The following is a 19,779-nucleotide window of genomic DNA, read 5'->3' as shown; positions in this document are numbered from 1 at the left end:
CACCTGCACAGCAATGCATCACAACAACCCAAGCAGAGCAAGTTTCCAAAGTAGATCAGAAATAGAAACATGTCAGGGGCTATTTTAGTTCCCTTGGCATTCTGCGTCTCTGCCTCAGCTCTGCCACAACCAGAACTTGGTCAGAAGTCTCACAACAGCAGGTTAAAGTCCAACAGGTTTATTTGGAATCACGAGCTTTCGGAGCGCTGTCCCTTCATCAGGTGAGTGACTCACCTGATGAAGGAGCGGCACTCCAAAAAGCTCGTCATTCCACATATAAACCTGTTGGAATTTAAGCTGGTATTACGAGACTTCACACTGTGCCCACCCCAGTCCAAAGCTGGCATCTCCACATCATGTACTGAATTGCACTATATCCTGTTGGCCGCGAGATATGCCAGTCACACTGTGCACAGTGGCGATTACTCTCGAGGCAAACAGCAAGTGCAGTGTGACTGAAACGGGAAACAAGTCCTGGTTTAGAAATGGCCGATGAATGGGAGATTAGACCATATCATTGAGAACCAGACAGACTGAGATTCAAGTTCAACTCAAGAGAATTCAACCTTTTGTCAGCAACTTGTATTAAACTTTGGTGAGGCCGCAGTTAAAGCTAAAAGTTGATTTATTAGTCACAAGTTGGCTTACGTTAACAATGAAGCCACTGTGAAAATGCCCTAGTCGCTACAGTCCGGTGCCTGTTCGGGTACACTGAGGGAGAATTTAGCACAGCCCAATGCATCTAACCAGTACGTCTTTCAGACAATGGGAGGAAACCGAAGCACCCGGAGAAAACCCACACAGACATGGGGAGAACATGCAGCCTCCACACTGACAGTGGCCCAAGGCCGGGAATTGAACCTGAGTCCCTTGTGCTGTGAGGCAGAAGGAGGCCATTCAGCCCATCGAGTCTGCACCAACCACAATCCCAACCAGGTCCTATCCCCATAACTCCGTGCATTTACCCTAGCTAGTCCCCCTGATACTAAGGGGCAATTTAACCATGGCTGATCCACCTAACCCGCACACCTTTTGGACTGTGGGAGGAAACCGGGGCACCTGAAGGAAATCCATGCAGACATGGGGAGAATGTGCAAACTCCGCACAGACAGTGACCCAAGCCAAGAATCGAACCCGGGTCCATGGCGCTGTGCTAATCACTGTGCCACCATGCCACCCCACAGAGCACTGCGTCCAGTTGTGGTCGCCATATAATAGGAAGGATGTGGTTACACTGGAGAGGGGGGTGCAGAGGAGATCGACCAGGATGCTTCCTGGGTTGGAGCATTTAAGTTATAAAGAGAGGTTGCATAGGCTTGAGTTGTTCTCTCCAGAGCAGAGAAGCCTGAGGGGTGACCTGATCGAGGTGTTCACAATTATGAAGGACACAGACAGAGTGAGTAAGGGGCAGCTGTTCCCCTTGAAGGGTCAGTCACGAGGGGACACAGGTTCAAGGTGAGGGACAGGAGGATTAAAGGGAATTTGGAGAAAAACTTGTTTGCCCAGAGGTTGGTGACGTTCTGGAATGCGCTGCCTGGGAGGGTGGTGGAGGCAGGGATGCCTTGCATCGTTTAAAAAGTATCTGGATGAGCGCTTGGCACGGTGGCACAGTGGTTAGCACTGCTGCCTCACAGCGCCATGGACCTGGGTTCGATTCTCGGCTTGGGTCACTGTCTGTGCGGAGTTTGCACATTCTCCCCGTGTCTGCATGGGTTTTCTCCAGGTGCTCTGATTTCCACTGTTTCCAGTGACAGGAGGGTGAGTAACCAGAGTGGGGGACAGATTGAAGAGAATCAGGAAAAGAACCAGAGGGGAGGGAGAGGAGGAGGATTTGTATTAAAACACAGCGAGCTGTTGTGAACTGGAAGGTGCTCCCTGAAAGGGTGGTGGAAGCAGATTCAATAGGAACTTTTTTGATTTGATTTATTATTGTCACAAGTATTAACATACAGCGAAAAGTACTGTTTCTTTCACGCCATACAGACAGAGCATACCATTCATAGAGATGGAAAGGAGAGGGTGCAGAATGTAGTGTTACAGTCATAGCTAGGGTGCAGAGAAAGATCAACTTAATGCGAGGTTAGTCCATTCAAAAGTCTGACAGCAGATGGGAAGAAGCTGTTCCTGAGCTGGTTAATACGTGACCCCAGATTTTTGTATCTTTTTCCCAACGGAAGAAGGTGGAAGAGAGGGTGTGTGGGGGGACTTTCAAAAAGGGGGAAATTGGATGGGAAAAGATTAACAGATATAGGGGGGAGAGAGAGCAGGGGGAGAGAGTGGGGATGAATTGTTCAAGGTGCTGGCATGAGAATGACAGGCTGAATGGCCTTCCTGAGTCCAAGACGCTATGATTGTAATCACTGCCTCAATTGTTTCAACTCTCTCTCATCTAGTCACTGCCATTGAGAAAGGTTTTCCCCGATCTATTCAAACAAAACCCAGCATAGTTTTAAACCTTTCTCACGTTTGGGAGTTAAGTAGATTTCTCTGTGTCAGCACCCCTGCCAATAATTACAGGGTTTGACAGAGAGCGTGCTGGGAGATTGATGGAGAGAGCGTGAAAAAAGACACTCAAACAAGGAGAGAGAAAGAGAGAGGCACACACACACGCACACACACACAGGGCAAGAGAAGGAGGGAGAGAGAGAAAACACATGGAGAGAGACAGAGAGAAAGTGTGTGAGAGGGAGAGACCGATGGAGAGAGAGAGCCACACACACAGGAGAGAGAGAGCCACACACACAGGAGAGAGAGAGAGAGAGAGAGAGAGATACATACACTCATGGAGGGAGTGAAAGAATGAGGGAGGGAGATACACACACATGGGGAGAGAAAGACCCACACATGGGGAGAGAGAAAGAATGAGAGAGTGATTCACACACACGGGGAGAGAGAAACAGTGAGAGAGAGACTCACACACATGGGAAAGAAAGTGAACGAGGGAGAGAGGCTCTCACACATGGGGAGAGAAAGTGAGAGAGAGACTCGCATGGGGAGAGAGAAAGAGTGAGAGAGAGAGACTCATACATGGGGAGAGAAAGGGTGAGAGAGAGACTCACACACATGGGAAAGAAAGTAAACAAGAGAGAGAGGCTCACACATGGGGAGAGAAAGTGAGAGAGAGACTCGCATGGGGAGAGAGAAAGAGTAAGAGGGAGACTCATACATGGGGAAAGGATGAGAGAGAAAAAGTGAGACTCACAGACATGGGGAGAGAAAAGGTGAGAGAGAGAGAGAAAAAGAGACACGGGGGAGAGAGAGAAAGAGTGACACAGGGAAAGTGAAAGAATGAGAGAGGAAGACACACATGCAGAGGAGAGAGAGAGAGATACACACACACACACACACACACACACACACACAGAGTAAAAGAATCAGAGAGGGACAGACACAGAGAAATCTCAGCTTTATTTCAGTGAAGAGCCCCTCCCTTGTACTGCGCTTGTGGAATGTTTCAGAGCAGCAGAAGGTTGGTGTGTATCAGGATTACCGGACAGACAGCTCTGTGTTTAAACTCAGCTGCTGTGCAAACAACTGCAGTAAATCCATTCCCACCCCCCTCAACCAAACCCTCTCTACCCAGTAACCAGAGAGCTGGGCAGAGGTTAATAAGCAGAGGGGCTGCCTCACGGTGGGCGGAGGGGAGGAGGCCAGGGTAGGGTCTGCAGACACACACCCATGCAGCTGGTCAGCGCTACGCTCGACACATCCTCGACCCCCACACCGACACATGCTGGGACCCACGTCCTTCCCATTGCCTTAGTTCAACAACACCTTTCATTTATATAGCACCTTTACCAATGGCCCACGGTGATCCGCAGAAGTGATTAACAGAAAGAGTTTGGTCCCCAGCTACACAAGGAGATATTAGGGATTAGTGAACAAATGCTCAGTTAAAGAGGTCAGTTTTAAGGAGCATCTTAAAGGAGAGAGGGTGAGACAGAGAGGGAGGGAGAGGGTGAGACAGAGAGGGAGGGAGAGGGTGAGACAGAGAGGGAGGGAGAGGGTGAGACAGAGAGGGAGGGAGAGGGTGAGACAGAGAGGGAGGGAGAGGGTGAGACAGAGAGGGAGGGAGAGGGTGAGACAGAGAGGGAGGGAGAGGGTGAGACAGAGAGGGAGGGAGAGGGTGAGACAGAGAGGGAGGGAGAGGGTGAGACAGAGAGGGAGGGAGAGGGTGAGACAGAGAGGGAGGGAGAGGGTGAGACAGAGAGGGAGGGAGAGGGTGAGACAGAGAGGGAGGGAGAGGGAGAGACAGAGAGGGAGGGAGAGGGTGAGACAGAGAGGGAGGGAGAGGGTGAGACAGAGAGGGAGGGAGAGGGTGAGACAGAGAGGGAGGGAGAGGGTGAGACAGAGAGGGAGGGAGAGGGTGAGACAGAGAGGGAGGGAGAGGGTGAGACAGAGAGGGAGGGAGAGGGAGAGACAGAGAGGGAGGGAGAGGGAGAGACAGAGAGGGAGGGAGAGGGAGAGACAGAGAGGGAGGGAGAGGGAGAGACAGAGAGGGAGGGAGAGGGAGAGACAGAGAGGGAGGGAGAGGGAGAGACAGAGAGGGAGGGAGAGGGAGAGACAGAGAGGGAGGGAGAGGGAGAGACAGAGAGGGAGGGAGAGGGAGAGACAGAGAGGGAGGGAGAGGGTGAGACAGAGAGGGAGGGAGAGGGTGAGACAGAGAGGGAGGGAGAGGGAGAGACAGAGAGGGAGGGAGAGGGAGAGACAGAGAGGGAGGGAGAGGGTGAGACAGAGAGGGAGGGAGAGGGAGAGCGAGAGAGAGAGAGGGAGAGACAGAGAGGGAGAGACACACACAGAGAGAGACAGACAGAAAGAAAGGGAGCGAGAGTGAGAGAAAGACAGAGAAAAGAGAGAGAGACAGCGAGAGGTAGGAAGACACCGAGAGACGGATTGAGATGGAGAGAAAGAGAGAGAGAGCGATCAAAAGGATTAATGAGGGAATTCCAGGCAACTGAAAGCAGGGCTGCCAATGGTGGAGCAATGGGAATTCAGGGATGTTCAACAGGATGGAACCAGAGGAGCACAGAGATCTCAGAAAATGGTGAGGGCTGGAGGAGGTTACAGAGATAGGGAGGGCTGTAGGGGCTGGAGGAGGTTACAGATATAGGGAGGGATGTAGGGGCTGGAGGAGGTTACAGATATAGAGAGGGTTGTAGGGGCTGGAGGAGGTTACAGATATAGGGAGGGATGTAGGGGCTGTAGGAGGTTACAGAGATAGGGAGGGGTGTGGGGGCTGGAGGAGGTTACAGAGATAGGGAGGGGTGTGGGGGCTGGAGGAGGTTACAGAGATAGGGAGGGGTGTAGAGGCTGGAGGAGGTTACAGAGATAGGGAGGGGTGTAGGGGCTGGAGGAGGTTACAGAGATAGGGAGGGTTGTAGGGGCTGGAGGAGGTTACAAAGATAGGGAGGGTTGTAGGGGCTGGAGGAGGTTACAGAGATAGGGAGGGTTGTAGAGGCTGGAGAGGTTACAGATATAGGAAGGGGTGTAGGGGCTGGAGGAGATTACAAAGATAGGAAGGGGTATAGGGGCTGGAAGAGATTACAGACATAGGGAGGGGTGTAAGGGCTGGAGAGGTTACAGCGATAGGAAGGAGTGTAGGGTCTGGAGGAGGTTACAGAGATAGGGAGGGCAGTAGGGTCTGGAGGAGGTTACAGAGATAAGGAAGGGGAATATTTGACCAGTGATAGCATCTCCAGCGATCTCCACACTCACACAGTGTAATGAGGGATAACTGAGTTTAATCAGAATCACATGGGGCTGAAGAAAGAACACATTCCAAGAATCAAATTAAACCTCTCCCTTTTTAAACAAAATAAGAGCCAAGACTGTTCCTGGGTGTCCCTGGATGTTCAAAAGCTGCTCAATGAGACAGAATTTACGAGCAGTAAGATTAACGAGGTAGCCTCAGGTTTAATATTCAACTCTCTGGCATTGGGACTGTGTGTCTGTTCAGTGCTTTGTCTTCCATCTAAAACCTCCCCCTCTCCGAGAGATTATCGGGAGGGAATGAATAGGGGTGTTCACAATCATAAGGGAGGATATTTAGATGGAGTGAATGAGGAGAAAGTGTTTCCAGTGACAGGAGGGTGGGTAACTCGAGGGGCGGGTGACAGATTGAAGAGAATCGGGAAAAGGACCAGAGGTGGGAGTTAAGGAGAATCTGTATTTAAATGCAGAGTTGTGATCTGGAAGGCGCTGCCTGGAAAAACTGGAAGCAGATTCAATTTCAAAGGGGGGATGGTGGGGGGGAAATACCAGAGGGGAAAGATCAGCAGGGAAAAGTGGGGGAGAGAGCATGGGGGAAGGAGAATGAAGACTAATTGGATAGGTCATACAGAGAGTTAAGAAGAGGCCCAATGGGCCAAATGGTCTCCTACTGTGCTTTAAGTGCCTCTGAGAGCCGTTCCCCTTCCTCCCCCCAACCCAATGTCAAAGCCCCCCCCTCAAAATGTGGAGGGGATGATTAATTGCGACACAGACCCTCCAATGTGATACACACCACACACCTGGGTCCTTGTCTGAGGGGCAGCTGGTGCCTCAATCACCAGATGTCTGCTCTTATCTCCTTCCCCTCTCCGAAGCCTTCATCTGGCCTTGCCAAACTTGGGGCCAATTGAACAATAGCACAAAAAACTAATTACACCCTTTCACACACTCCACTCTGCACCCAATCAGCCTGAGTGCAGGCTCAGAAATGTCAAGTGACAGACTGCGAGAAAAAGACTGGGGGCAACATATTCACACAAATCCCTCAGGGATAGCTATAGACCCACCAGTACTGGATAGCAGTGTTATAGTAACAGACCCATCCCCACCAGTACTATATAGCAGTGTTATAGTGACAGACCCATCCCCACCAGTACTAGATAGCAGTGTTATAGTAACAGACCCATCCCCACCAGTACTGTACCCCAGTGTTATACAATGACAGACCCATCCCCACCAGTACTGTACCGCAGTGTTATAGTGACAGACCCATCCCCACCAGTACTGTACCCCAGTGTTATACAGTGACAGACCCATCCCCACCAGTACTGTACCGCAGTGTTATAGTGACAGACTCATCCCCACCAGTACTGTACCCCAGTGTTATAGTGACAGACCCATCCCCACCAGTACTGTACCCCAGTGTTATAGTGACAGACCCATCCCCACCAGTACTGTACCCCAGTGTTATAGTGACAGACCCATCCCCACCAGTACTGTACCCCAGTGTTAGAGTGACAGACCCATCCCCACCAGTACTAGATAGCAGTGTTATAGTGACAGACCCATCCCCACCAGTACTGTACCCCAGTGTTATACACTGACAGACCCATCCCCACCAGTACTGTACCCCAGTGTTATAGTAACAGACCCATCCCCACCAGTACTGTACCTCACTGTTATACAGTGACAGACCCATCCCCACCAGTACTGTACCGCAGTGTTATAGTGACAGACCCATCCCCACCAGTACTGTACCCCAGTGTTATAGTAACAGACCCATCCCCACCAGTACTGTACCCCAGTGTTATGGTGACAGACCCATCCCCACCAGTATGTACCCCAGTGTTATAGTAACAGACCCATCCCCACCAGTACTGTACCCCAGTGTTATAGTGACAGACCCATCCCCACCAGTATGTACCCCAGTGTTATAGTGACAGACCCATCCCCACCAGTACTGTACCCCAGTGTTATACACTGACAGACCTATCCCCACCAGTACTGTACCTCAGTGTTATACAGTGACAGACCCATCCCCACCAGTACTGTATCACAGTGTTATACAGTGACAGACCCTTCCCCACCAGTACTGTACCCCAGTGTTATAGTGACAGACCCACCCCCACCAGTACTGTATCGCAGTGTTATAGTGACAGACCCACCCCCACCAGTACTGTATCACAGTGTTATACAGTGACAGACCCATCCCCACCAGTACTGTACCCCAGTGTTATAGTGACAGACCCGTCCCCACCAGTGCTGTATCGCAGTGTTATAGTGACAGACCCATCCTCACCAGTACTGTATCACAGTGTTATAGTGACAGACCCGTCCCAAGCAGTGCTGTATCGCAGTGTTATACAATGACAGACCCATCACCACAGTACTGTATCGCAGTGTTATAGTGACAGACCACACCCACCAGAACTGTATCACAGTGTTTTAGTGACCACCCCCAGCAGAACTGTACCCCAGTGTTATACAGTGCCAGACCCGTCCCCCCCGAGTATTGTATCCCAGTGTTATACACTGACAGACCTGTCCCCACCAGTACTGTACCCCAGTGTTATACAGTAACAGAAACCCCCCCAGTATTGTACCCCAGTGTTATACAGTGACAGACCCATCCCCAACAGTACTGTACCCCAGTGTTATACACTAACAGACCCATCCCCACCAGTACTGTACCCCAGTGTTATACAGTGACAGACCCGTCCCCACCAGTACTGTACCCCAGTGTTATACAGTGACAGACCCATCCCCACCAGTACTGTACCCCAGTGTTATACACTGACAGACCCATCCTCACCAGTACTGTACCCCAGTGTTATACAGTGACAGAACACCCCCACCAGTACTGTATCCCAGTGTTATACAGTGGCAGACCCGTCCACACCAGTACTGTATCCCAGTGTTATATAGTAACAGACCCATCCCCAGCAGTACTGTATCGCAGCGTTATAGTGACAGCCCCATCCCCATCAGTGCTGTATCGCAGTGTTATAGCGACAGACCCGTCCCCATCAGTGCTTTATCACAGTGTTATACAGTGACAGACCTGTCTCCACAAGTACGATATCGCAGTGTTGTACAGTGACAAACTGTTCCCATCAGCACTTCATCACAGTGTTGTACAGTGACAGACCCATCCCCACCAGTACTGTACCCTAGTGTTATACAGTGACAGACCCATCCCCACCAGTACTGTATCGCAGTGTTATAGTAACAGACCCATCCCCACCTGTACTGTATCACAGTGTTATACAGTGACAGACCCATCCCCACCAGTACTGTATCGCAGTGTTATAGTAACAGACCCATCCCCACCAGTACTGTATCACAGTGTTATAGTGACAGACCCATCCCCACCAGTACAGTATCACAGTGTTATAGTAACAGACCCATCCCCACCAGTACTGTATCACAGTGTTATAGTGACAGACCCATCCCCACCAGTACTGTATCGCAGTGTTATAGTAACAGACCCATCCCCACCAGTACTGTATCACAGTGTTATAGTGACAGACCCATCCCCACCAGTACAGTATCACAGTGTTATAGTAACAGACCCATCCCCACCAGTACTGTATCACAGTGTTATAGTGACAGACCCATCCCCACCAGTACTGTATCACAGTGTTATAGTGACAGACCCATCCCCACCAGTACTGTATCACAGTGTTATTGTGACAGACCCATCCCCACCAGTACTGTATCACAGTGTTATAGTAACAGACCCATCCCCACCAGTACTGTATCACAGTGTTATAGTGACAGACCCATCCCCACCAGTACTAGATAGCAGTGTTATACAGTGACAGACCCATCCCCACCAGTACTGTATCACAGTGTTATAGTGACAGACCCATCCCCATCAGTACTGTATCACAGTGTTATAGTAACAGACCCATCCCCACCTGTACTGTATCGCAGTGTTATAGTGACAGACCCATCCCCACCTGTACTGTATCGCAGTGTTATAGTGACAGACCCATCCCCACCAGTACTGTATCACAGTGTTATAGTGACAGACCCATCCCCACCTGTACTGTATCGCAGTGTTATAGTGACAGACCCATCCCCACCAGTACAGTATCACAGTGTTATAGTGACAGACCCATCCCCACCAGTACTGTATCGCAGTGTTATAGTGACAGACCCATCCCCACCTGTACAGTATCACAGTGTTGTAGTGACAGACCCATCCCCACCAGTACCGGAGAGCAGGGTTATACAGTGACAGACCCATCCCCACCAGTACTGTATCACAGTGTTATACAGTGACAGACCCATCCCCACCAGAACTGGATAGCAGTGTTATAGTGACAGACCCATCCCCACCAGTACTGTATCACAGTGTTATAGTGACAGACCCATCCCCACCAGTACTGTATCACAGTGTTATAGTAACAGACCCATCCCCACCAGTAGTGTATCGCAGTGTTATAGTAACAGACCCATCCCCACCAGTACTGTATCGCAGTGTTATAGTGACAGACCACCCCCACCAGGACTGTACCCCAGTGTTATACAGTGACAGACCCGGTATTGTATCGCAGTGTTATATAGCACAGACCTGTTCCTCAGCAGTACTGTATCCCAGTGTTATACAGTGACAGACCCGTCCCCACCAGTACTGTATCACAGTGTTATACAGTGACAGACCCATCCCCACCAGAACTGGATAGCAGTGTTATAGTGACAGACCCATCCCCACCAGTACTGTATCACAGTGTTATAGTGACAGACCCATCCCCACCAGTACTGTATCACAGTGTTATAGTAACAGACCCATCCCCACCAGTAGTGTATCGCAGTGTTATAGTAACAGACCCATCCCCACCAGTACTGTATCGCAGTGTTATAGTGACAGACCACCCCCACCAGGACTGTACCCCAGTGTTATACAGTGACAGACCCGGTATTGTATCGCAGTGTTATATAGCACAGACCTGTTCCTCAGCAGTACTGTATCCCAGTGTTATACAGTGACAGACCCGTCCCCACCAGTGCTGTACCCCAGTGTTATACAGTGACAGACCCATCCCCACCAGTACTGTACCCCAGTGTTTGCACTGACAGACCTATCCCCACCAGTACTGTACCCCAGTGTTATACAGCAACAGACCCGTCCCCACCAGTACTGTACCCCAGTGTTTGCACTGACAGACCTATCCCTACCAGTACTGTACCCCAGTGTTATACACTGACAGACCCATCCCCACCAGTACTGTACCCCAGTGTTATACACTGACAGACCCGTCCCCACCAGTACTGTACCCCAGTGTTATACACTGACAGACCTATCCCTACCAGTACTGTACCCCAGTGTTATACAGTGACAGACCCATCCCCAGCAGAATTGTACCCTAGTGTTATACAACGACAGATCTGTCCCCAGCAGTACTGTACCCCAGTGTTATACAGTGATAAGTCTATTTCCCGTAACACAATTCCATGTTTTACAGTTTTTCCAGATATACGTTTTGGCTCTAGCCCTGTTCCAATTTCCCACAGTTTGAACAGATGCGCTGAAAAATCTTCACATATTTTGCATTGCATTATTCTGAATCACCATTTGGCAGGGCCTTCAGTTTCCATCACTTCCTGATCCCACCTTAAGCTGTCACCACGGCGACCATCCCTGACTTCCAACAGAACCACTGGAAAAGATGGACAAAGTTGCTCCCCCAGCCCATCTGTGAGCAGTGTCCCACGGAGCCCTCTGGGGCCGTGGAAGGCTCCGGGAAGGCCCGGACTGAACTAGGCCGCAGACTTTTCAGCCAGCTGACCCAACCAGGCCTGGTGTGGGGTTTGCATCAAATCTCAGCTCCGTGCCACTCAAGCCACGCTGCAGGAAAACTAAACGCCTCACGGCACCGTATCCCGAAAAGCCCATGCCCTCCAGCCAGTGGGGGGGACACTATGAGGCGGCAGGGAGCGCCCATTCACTGCTGCACCTCAACCGGATAGTGACGGGGCCTATAGCAACCCTGCTCTCCCCGAAATGCATGTTGGGAAAAGAAAATCCCTGCTTCGCAAATGACGATGGCCCAGCAGAATCCTAAAAATAAACTTGGGCTGTAAAAGATGATCCTTAAACAGCTGCCTCCCTCAGACACAGAAGTGGCCTGAGAAACAGCTGACCTCCGTTCCCCGAAGGAGTCCTCATCACTCGGAAAGTATCGGTTCAGAATCCACTCATTTGGGGGAAAATCCGAGACTCACATCTCCTCATTCTCGCTGGATAAAGGACTCGTCCATCTGGGTACCACACAGCTTTTCCCCTCTCCCACCCCCTCCTCTCTCTCTCTGTCTCTGGGATGATGTGGGCTGCTCGCACTCTCTCACTTAACCCCCTCCGTCCCCTCCACCGGCCCCTGCCTCGTGTCAGCACTGCTCCCAATCCCGCACCGCAGACTTGGGCCAAGTCTCGTGGCTCAGGGCGAGAGAGGCGATTCTCGATGCAAAGAGGGGAAGCGATGCCCTGTCTGAGGGGCGCTGCTCGGATAGGTGGGTGGGGGCAGTGATGTCCTGTCAGCGGGGCATTATTGGGAGGGTGGGGAGGGGGTACAATGATGCCCTGTCTGAGAGGGGGCACTGCTGGGATGCGTGCAGTGATGCTCTGTCTGAGGGGCATTGCTGGACAGACGGGGGAGAGGAATTCCACCTTATCGGAGGGAGGGCAGGACAGGGAGTGCTGCCCTGTAACAACAGCACTGCTGGCGGGGGGGGGTGAGGTTTGCAATGCCCTGTCCAAGGGGCACTGCTGGGGACAGATGGGGGGAGGGGAACCTGCCTCGTCAGGAGGAAGGTGGGATGGGGAGGGCTGTCCTGGCAGAGGGGCACTGCTGGGGGCGAGGGCCACCCCTGTTGGAGGGAGAGGAGTGGGTGAGGGGTGGAAGGGGAAAGTGGGGGGGGGTGGTGTGCTGACTTAGGGGCCCCCCCACCACCCCACACTCCCCCCCCCTACCACCCCCACCCCCCACACCCCACACTCCCCCCCCCCTACCACCCCCACCCCCCCACACCCCCCCACACCCCCACACCCCCACCATCCTCACCCCACCCACCCCCACCACCCCCATCCTCACCCCACCACCCCCCACCACCCCACACCCCCCTCCACCACCCCACACCTCCCCCACCACCCCCACCACCCCCCACCACCGCCACCCACCCACCCCCGCCACTCCCCCACCTCCACCATCCTCACCCCACCCCCCCCACGTCCCCCCACCCCCACCTCCCCCATCCTCACCCCACCCACCCCACCTCCCCCACCCCCACCACCTCCCCCACCCCCACCACCTCCCCCCACCCCCGCCACCTCCCCCCACCCCCGCCACCTCCCCCCACCCCCACCTCCTCCCCCACCCCCACCTCCTCCCCCACCCCCACCTCCCACCTCCACCTCCCCCCACCACCCCCACCTCCCCCCACCCCAACCACCCACCTCCCCCCACCCCCACCACCCACCTCCCCCCACCCCCACCACCCACCTCCACCTCCCCCCACCACCCACCTCCACCTCCCCCCACCACCCCCACCTCCCCCCACCCCCACCACCCACCTCCACCTCCCCCCCACCCCCACCACCCCCACCTCCCCCCCACCCCCAACACCCACCTCCCCCCCCCCCCCAACACCCACCTCCCCCCCACCCCCAACACCCACCTCCCCCCCACCCCAACACCCACCTCCCCCCCACCCCCAACACCCACCTCCCCCCCACCCCCAACACCCACCTCCCCCCCACCCCCAACACCCACCTCCCCCCCACCCCCAACACCCACCTCCCCCCACCACCCCACAACCCACCACCCCACAACCCCCCACCCACCTCCCCCCCACCCCCACCACCCACCTCCCCACACCCCCCCCACCATCCCACACCACCCCCCCACCCCACATCGAGTGAGTGTTAAACTATCTGACAGTCGCTGTGTGGAGAAGGAGCAGGGGCGAGTTGTCCCTCCTTGCAGCCTGGGGGTCACTACTTCACCCCTCACTCACCTGACCCTGCGGAGGGATGATCTGGGCCCTCCCCCCGCCGCCCCCCCCCCCAAAAAACCCAAACAGGCATTGCTGCCTGTGGGATCTTGCTGTGCCAACCTCTGTTTTGTGCCGCCCTCCCCTGCTGAGCTCCGTCTCAACTTCCGTCACCACCGACTCCCCCCCCCACCCCCCACCACCACCCCTCCCCCCCAACCCCCCCCACAGACATCACTTTGTCCCACTCAACCCTCCCCCACTGCTAACCCTTGCCTCTCCCCAACGTAAACTGGTGCCTTTAAGAGAGAGAGTGGGGCAGTTGGAGGGGGGGGGGGGGGGGGGGGGGGGAGGGGGGATGTTGGGCTAAAATTCAGGGAAGTCTCCCCCCTCCACCGCCATACCCTCCCCTCCCCACGAGCTCCCACTCTTAAAGAAAAAGCCCAGGTCTGGCACAAGTTGGGTGAGGCATCAGTGGCCTTGAATGGTGGGTGGGGCCTGTCCCTTTAAGAGAGACTGACCCCCCCCCACCTTCTTGACCTCATCCCGAGAGGAGCCACAGGGGGGAGAGGGCGACAGAGGGACGGTGCGCGGTTACTCATAATTACAGGGCCCGGCGCGGGAGATGGGGGAGTGGGGGGGTTGGGAGTGGGCTGATTGTAAAGCTGCCACAGCATGTTTCACACTTGCCAAAGCCAGCTTTTTCCAAAGCGCCATTCATCACCCACCCCAGCTGGCAACTCACCGAGCCTCCCGTTTACACTCGGAGTGAGTGTCGGTGTATTCTGCAACCCCCCCCAGCCCCCCCGCTCCTCCTCTCCCTCCCTCCCTCTCTCTCCGACTTGCGAAACAAGCCCTATCTCCGGTGCTGAAGGGGCGGGAGAGACTCTTATCCAAGGGAATGCTTGGAATGCAGGGCTAACCTGCCCTGTACACTCAGTCTCAAAACAGAGTCGCAGAGGCAGGGGAGACTCACTCTCTGCCCCCCGCCCTGTTACACTGCAGCAGCCGCTCACCCCCCCCACCCCAACACACTGCACTCCCTCTCCCTCCACCCTGACACTCTGCACTCCCCCTCCCCGCATCCCGACACACTGCACCCCCTCATTCCCCCGCCTCGACACACTGCACCACCACCCCCCCACAGCCGACACACTGCACCCCACCCCGCTCCACCACCCCGCCCTGGCACACTGCACCACCACCACCCCCCCCCCCCAAAGCCGACACACTGCACCCCTTCCGCTGCTCTGACACACTGCACCCCTCTCCCCCCGACCCTGGCACACTCCACCCCCCCCTCCCCCCACCCTGGCACACTCCACCCCCTTCCCGATACACTGCACCCCCTCCTGTCCCCTCCCTGATACACTGCACCCCCTCCCTCCCACCCCGACAGACTGCACCCCTCTCCCTCTGCCCCCGACACACTGCGCCCCCTCCCTCCCCTGCCCTGACACACTGCACCGCCCCCTCCCCGCACGCTGACAAACTGCACCCCCCTCCCTGCACCCCAACAGAATGCACCCCCATTCCCCGCACCCCAACAGACTCCCACCCTGCCAGTCCCCAGCCCAGCAGTGCTTAGCGTTATACCGCAGATTCGATGTGTATCTGTGTGACTGATGGGACAGCTACTTCTCTGTAAGGTGTCCCAGATAGACAGAAACACACTCACACACAGACTCTGACACACTCACACATACACACACACACTCAAACAGGCACACACTCAGAAAACAGTAAACCTTAACTCATTAAATAGGGAAGAGGCAGTGAGATAAAGAGGTGAGGCACAGTGAGGGGGAAGTGGAGGAGGGCAGAGGGTGAGAGAGTGAGGGGGGGAAGTGGAGGAGGGCAGAGGGTGAGAGAGTGAAGGGGAAGAGGAGGAGAGGGAGGACATGAGTGAGGATGAGAGAGGGAGGAGAGGGGGAGGATGAGGGGATAAGCGGAGGAGAGCAGAGGGTGGGAGAGTGAGGGGGGGAGAAGTGGAGGAGAGGGGTGAGAGATGGGGCAAGGTTGTGGGGGAGCGATTGGATTGGATTGAGACTCACAGAGGAAATGTTGATGAGGAGATGGGCAGGGAGTTGGTGGAGATGGAGAGTGAACAAGGTCAGCAAGGGAGAGGGGGCCAGGAAGAGAGTCAGGAATGTGGGGGCTTGAGAAAGAGAGAGCTCTGTGCAACAGCAAGAAATGGAGAAATACTCCGTCTGAATAAAACAACAGTCTGAATTCAACTCGCTGGATGGACAGAGAATGGAGGAGTGGGAGAAAGTGATTGCAGCAGAGAGACAGAGAGAGAGAGAGAACACAGAGTGAGACACAAGAGAAACAGAACGAGGAAATGAACTCAAGCGATGGATGAACTGGGAGAGGTGTCAGAGTCGACGGAATGTGAGGAGAGGAAGAAGGGAAGGAGAAAGCAGAACTGAGAATGAAGGTGACAGTGAAGGCGGGGAAGATTGGAAAGGAAATGAAGAAAGAGTTTAATCCCAGAGGAAAGGTGAAGAGAGAGGGAAGAAAAGAGAGGGGGAGAGTGAAAAAGAGCGAGAGAGAAGAGAGACCGAGAGGAGAGAGAGAGAATGAAGAAAAGAGATAGGAGGAGAGTGAAGAGGAGAGAGACAATGAGAGGAGAGAGAGAGTGAAGAGGAGAGAGAGAGGAGTGATAATGAAGAAGGAAAGAGAGGGGGAGAATGAACAGGAGAAAGAGAGGAGAAAGAGAGAGGAGAGAGAATGAAGAAGAAAAGAGAGGGGAAAGTAAAGAGGGGAGAGAAAGGAGAGAGGGAATGAAGAAGGAAAGGGAGAGAGAGGAGAGTGAAGAGGAGAGAGACAGTGAGAGGAGAGAGAGAGGGTGAAGAGAAGGGGTTAGGGGTGGGCTGGATGTCAAGGAGAAATAGGAGAGGGGATGAAGTGAAAGAAAGCAGCTGGTGAAAGAGTAAAGGAGAGAGAGGGGGGGATTGGGGGGTAAAGTGAGGAGAGATGCTGGGGGAGCCTGTGAAACAAAGAAAATGCAGACAGGCTGGAAGAGAGAATGAAGTGTGGGAAAGAGAGAGTGAGAAAGGGTGAGGGAGAGAGAGAGGAGCCCGCGGGAGAAGCATTCCCCTGGCCGCACTTTCAGAACTTTGCAGCAGGCTTAGGATGTGGGAAAGAGAGAGGTGGGACACTCCCTCTGTGTTTCAGGGATTGTGAGGAGAGAGCACACACACAGATTCTCACTCACACACACACATACATTCTCTCTCACACACCCAGACACACACACACACATACATTCTCTCTCACACCCAGACACACACACACACACACACACATTCTCTCTCACACCCAGACACACACACACACACACACATTCTCTCTCACACCCAGACACACACACACACACACACATTCTCTCTCACACCCAGACACACACACACACACACACATTCTCTCTCACACCCAGACACACACACACACACACACATTCTCTCTCACACCCAGACACACACACACACACACACACATTCTCTCTCACACCCAGACACACACACACACACACACACATTCTCTCTCACACCCAGACACACACACACACACACACACATTCTCTCTCACACCCAGACACACACACACACACACACATTCTCTCTCACACCCAGACACACACACACACACACACATTCTCTCTCACACCCAGACACACACACACACACACACATTCTCTCTCACACCCAGACACACACACACACACACACATTCTCTCTCACACCCAGACACACACACACACACACACATTCTCTCTCACACCCAGACACACACACACACACACACATTCTCTCTCACACCCAGACACACACACACACACACACATTCTCTCTCACACCCAGACACACACACACACACACACATTCTCTCTCACACCCAGACACACACACACACACACACATTCTCTCTCACACCCAGACACACACACACACACACACATTCTCTCTCACACCCAGACACACACACACACACACACATTCTCTCTCACACCCAGACACACACACACACACACATTCTCTCTCACACCCAGACACACACACACATTCTCTCTCACACCCAGACACACACACACATTCTCTCTCACACCCAGACACACACACACACACACACATTCTCTCTCACACCCAGACACACACACACATTCTCTCTCACACCCAGACACACACACACACACACACATTCTCTCTCACACCCAGACACACACACACACACATACATTCTCTCTCACACCCAGACACACACACACGCACACATTCTCTCTCACACCTAGAGAGGCACACAGAGACACACGCATGCATTCTCTCTCTCTCATACACACACATACATTCTCATTCATACACATACATTCTCACTCACACACATACATTCTAACGCTCAGTTTCACAGAGACACACACATATTTTCTTACACACACTCTCTCTCACACACACATACACAATCTCTCTCTCACACACACACCCACAATCTCTCTCATGCACCCAATCTCTCTCTCTCTCTCACACACACACACACACACACACACTGACACACATTCTCCCTCATACTCTCTCACTAAACTGTGAACTGGGAGAGAGCAGAATCTATCCCGGCGAACTAACCAGGACAAGAACAGCAACAATATATCAAGCAGCGCAGCCTGAACCCAGAGGCTTTGAAATCCGCTCTGAAATGAGCAGAGAGAGAAACCGCAATGAAATAAACAGCAGCTCAACCCATTCACAAGAGTGGACCACCTGCTAAAGCATGTTTGCAAAGTTTAAACAAACTTTAAAATCTGTGAACGATTCGCACACCACAGAAAGCACCCCCCATCTCATGATTATGACATTTTCTTTGAACGAATGGAAAAATCTTTTACCTGGGGCGGCGATGGCTAAGAATACTAAAGCTCCGAGACAGAACATGTTCTCCAAACGGTGCTCCAGCGATTTCTAGTATCAGAGAAGCTTTCACTCACTCACAGCCGGAGCGTTTCCTCATGTCCCGCCCCTTGGGATTAAGAGGAAGGAGGGAGATGCAGAGAGAGAGGGGTGGGGGGAGGTGGGTGCGGACTGGTTTACAGCAAATCCAGTCGACTCCACACATCCCGAATTTACAAATCACAATGATTAACAATCCCACTCCCCTGTCCCTCTGTAATTTTCTCCAGTTCTTACGCAGCTCAGACCACAGGGTGTAACACAGATAGGAAACGACAAGCACCATACACTCAACAGTAACCTGGACTGGGTTATCAGTGCAGCACTCCCTCAGTACTGACCCTCTGACAGTGCGGCACTCCCTCAGTACTGACCCTCTGACAGTACAGCACTCCCTCAGCACTGACCCTCTGACAGTACAGCACTCCCTCAGCACTGACCCTCTGACAGTGCGGCACTCCCTCAGCACTGACCCTCTGACAGTGCGGCACTCCCTCAGCACTGACCCTCTGACAGTGCAGCACTCCCTCAGCACTGACCCTCTGACAGTGCGGCACTACCTCAGTACTGACCCTCTGACAGTGCGGCACTCCCTCAGCACTGACCCTCTGACAGTGCAGCACTCCCTCAGTACTGACCCTCTGACAGTGTGGCACTCCCTCAGTACTGACCCTCTGACAGTGCGGCACTCCCTCAGTACTGACCCTCTGACAGTGCAGCACTCCCTCAGTACTGACCCTCTGACAGTGCGGCACTCCCTCAGTACTGACCCTCTGACAGTGCAGCACTCCCTCAGCACTGACCCTCTGACAGTGCGGCACTCCCTCAGTACTGACCCTCTGACAGTGCAGCACTCCCTCAGTGCTGACCTTCTGACAGTGCGGCACTCCCTCAGTACTGACCCTCTGACAGTGCGGCACTCCCTCAGTACTGACCCTCTGACAGTGCAGCACTCCCTCAGCACTGACCCTCTGACAGTGCGGCACTCCCTCAGTACTGACCCTCTGACAGTGCAGCACTCCCTCAGTGCTGACCTTCTGACAGTGCGGCACTCCCTCAGTACTGACCCTCTGACAGTGCAGCACTCCCTCAGTACTGACCCTCTGACAGTGCGGCACTCCCTCAGTACTGA

General features: G+C 53.7%; 1 protein-coding gene across 2 annotated transcripts in view; it reads right to left on the bottom strand.

Moving 5' to 3' along the window:
• The window catches only part of LOC145337606 (basal cell adhesion molecule-like), a 125,284-nt gene extending 106,588 nt beyond the window's left edge, over positions 1-18,696 (bottom strand). For both annotated transcript variants that reach the window (XM_080182401.1, XM_080182400.1), the window contains exon 1: positions 18,587-18,696. In XM_080182401.1, the coding sequence (XP_080038527.1) occupies positions 18,587-18,632 (46 nt within the window). In that variant the 5' untranslated portion in view covers positions 18,633-18,696. The remainder of the gene's footprint in view (positions 1-18,586) is intronic.
• Between the last annotated feature and the right edge of the window lie 1,083 nt (positions 18,697-19,779).

This window comes from Carcharhinus amblyrhynchos, unplaced genomic scaffold (genome assembly GCF_965287045.1).
Source record: "Carcharhinus amblyrhynchos unplaced genomic scaffold, sCarAmb.v2.hapA scaffold_53, whole genome shotgun sequence".
Taxonomy (NCBI): domain Eukaryota; kingdom Metazoa; phylum Chordata; class Chondrichthyes; order Carcharhiniformes; family Carcharhinidae; genus Carcharhinus; species Carcharhinus amblyrhynchos.
Note: the sequence above shows the minus strand (reverse complement) of the source record. Positions and strands in the feature narration are given on the sequence as shown.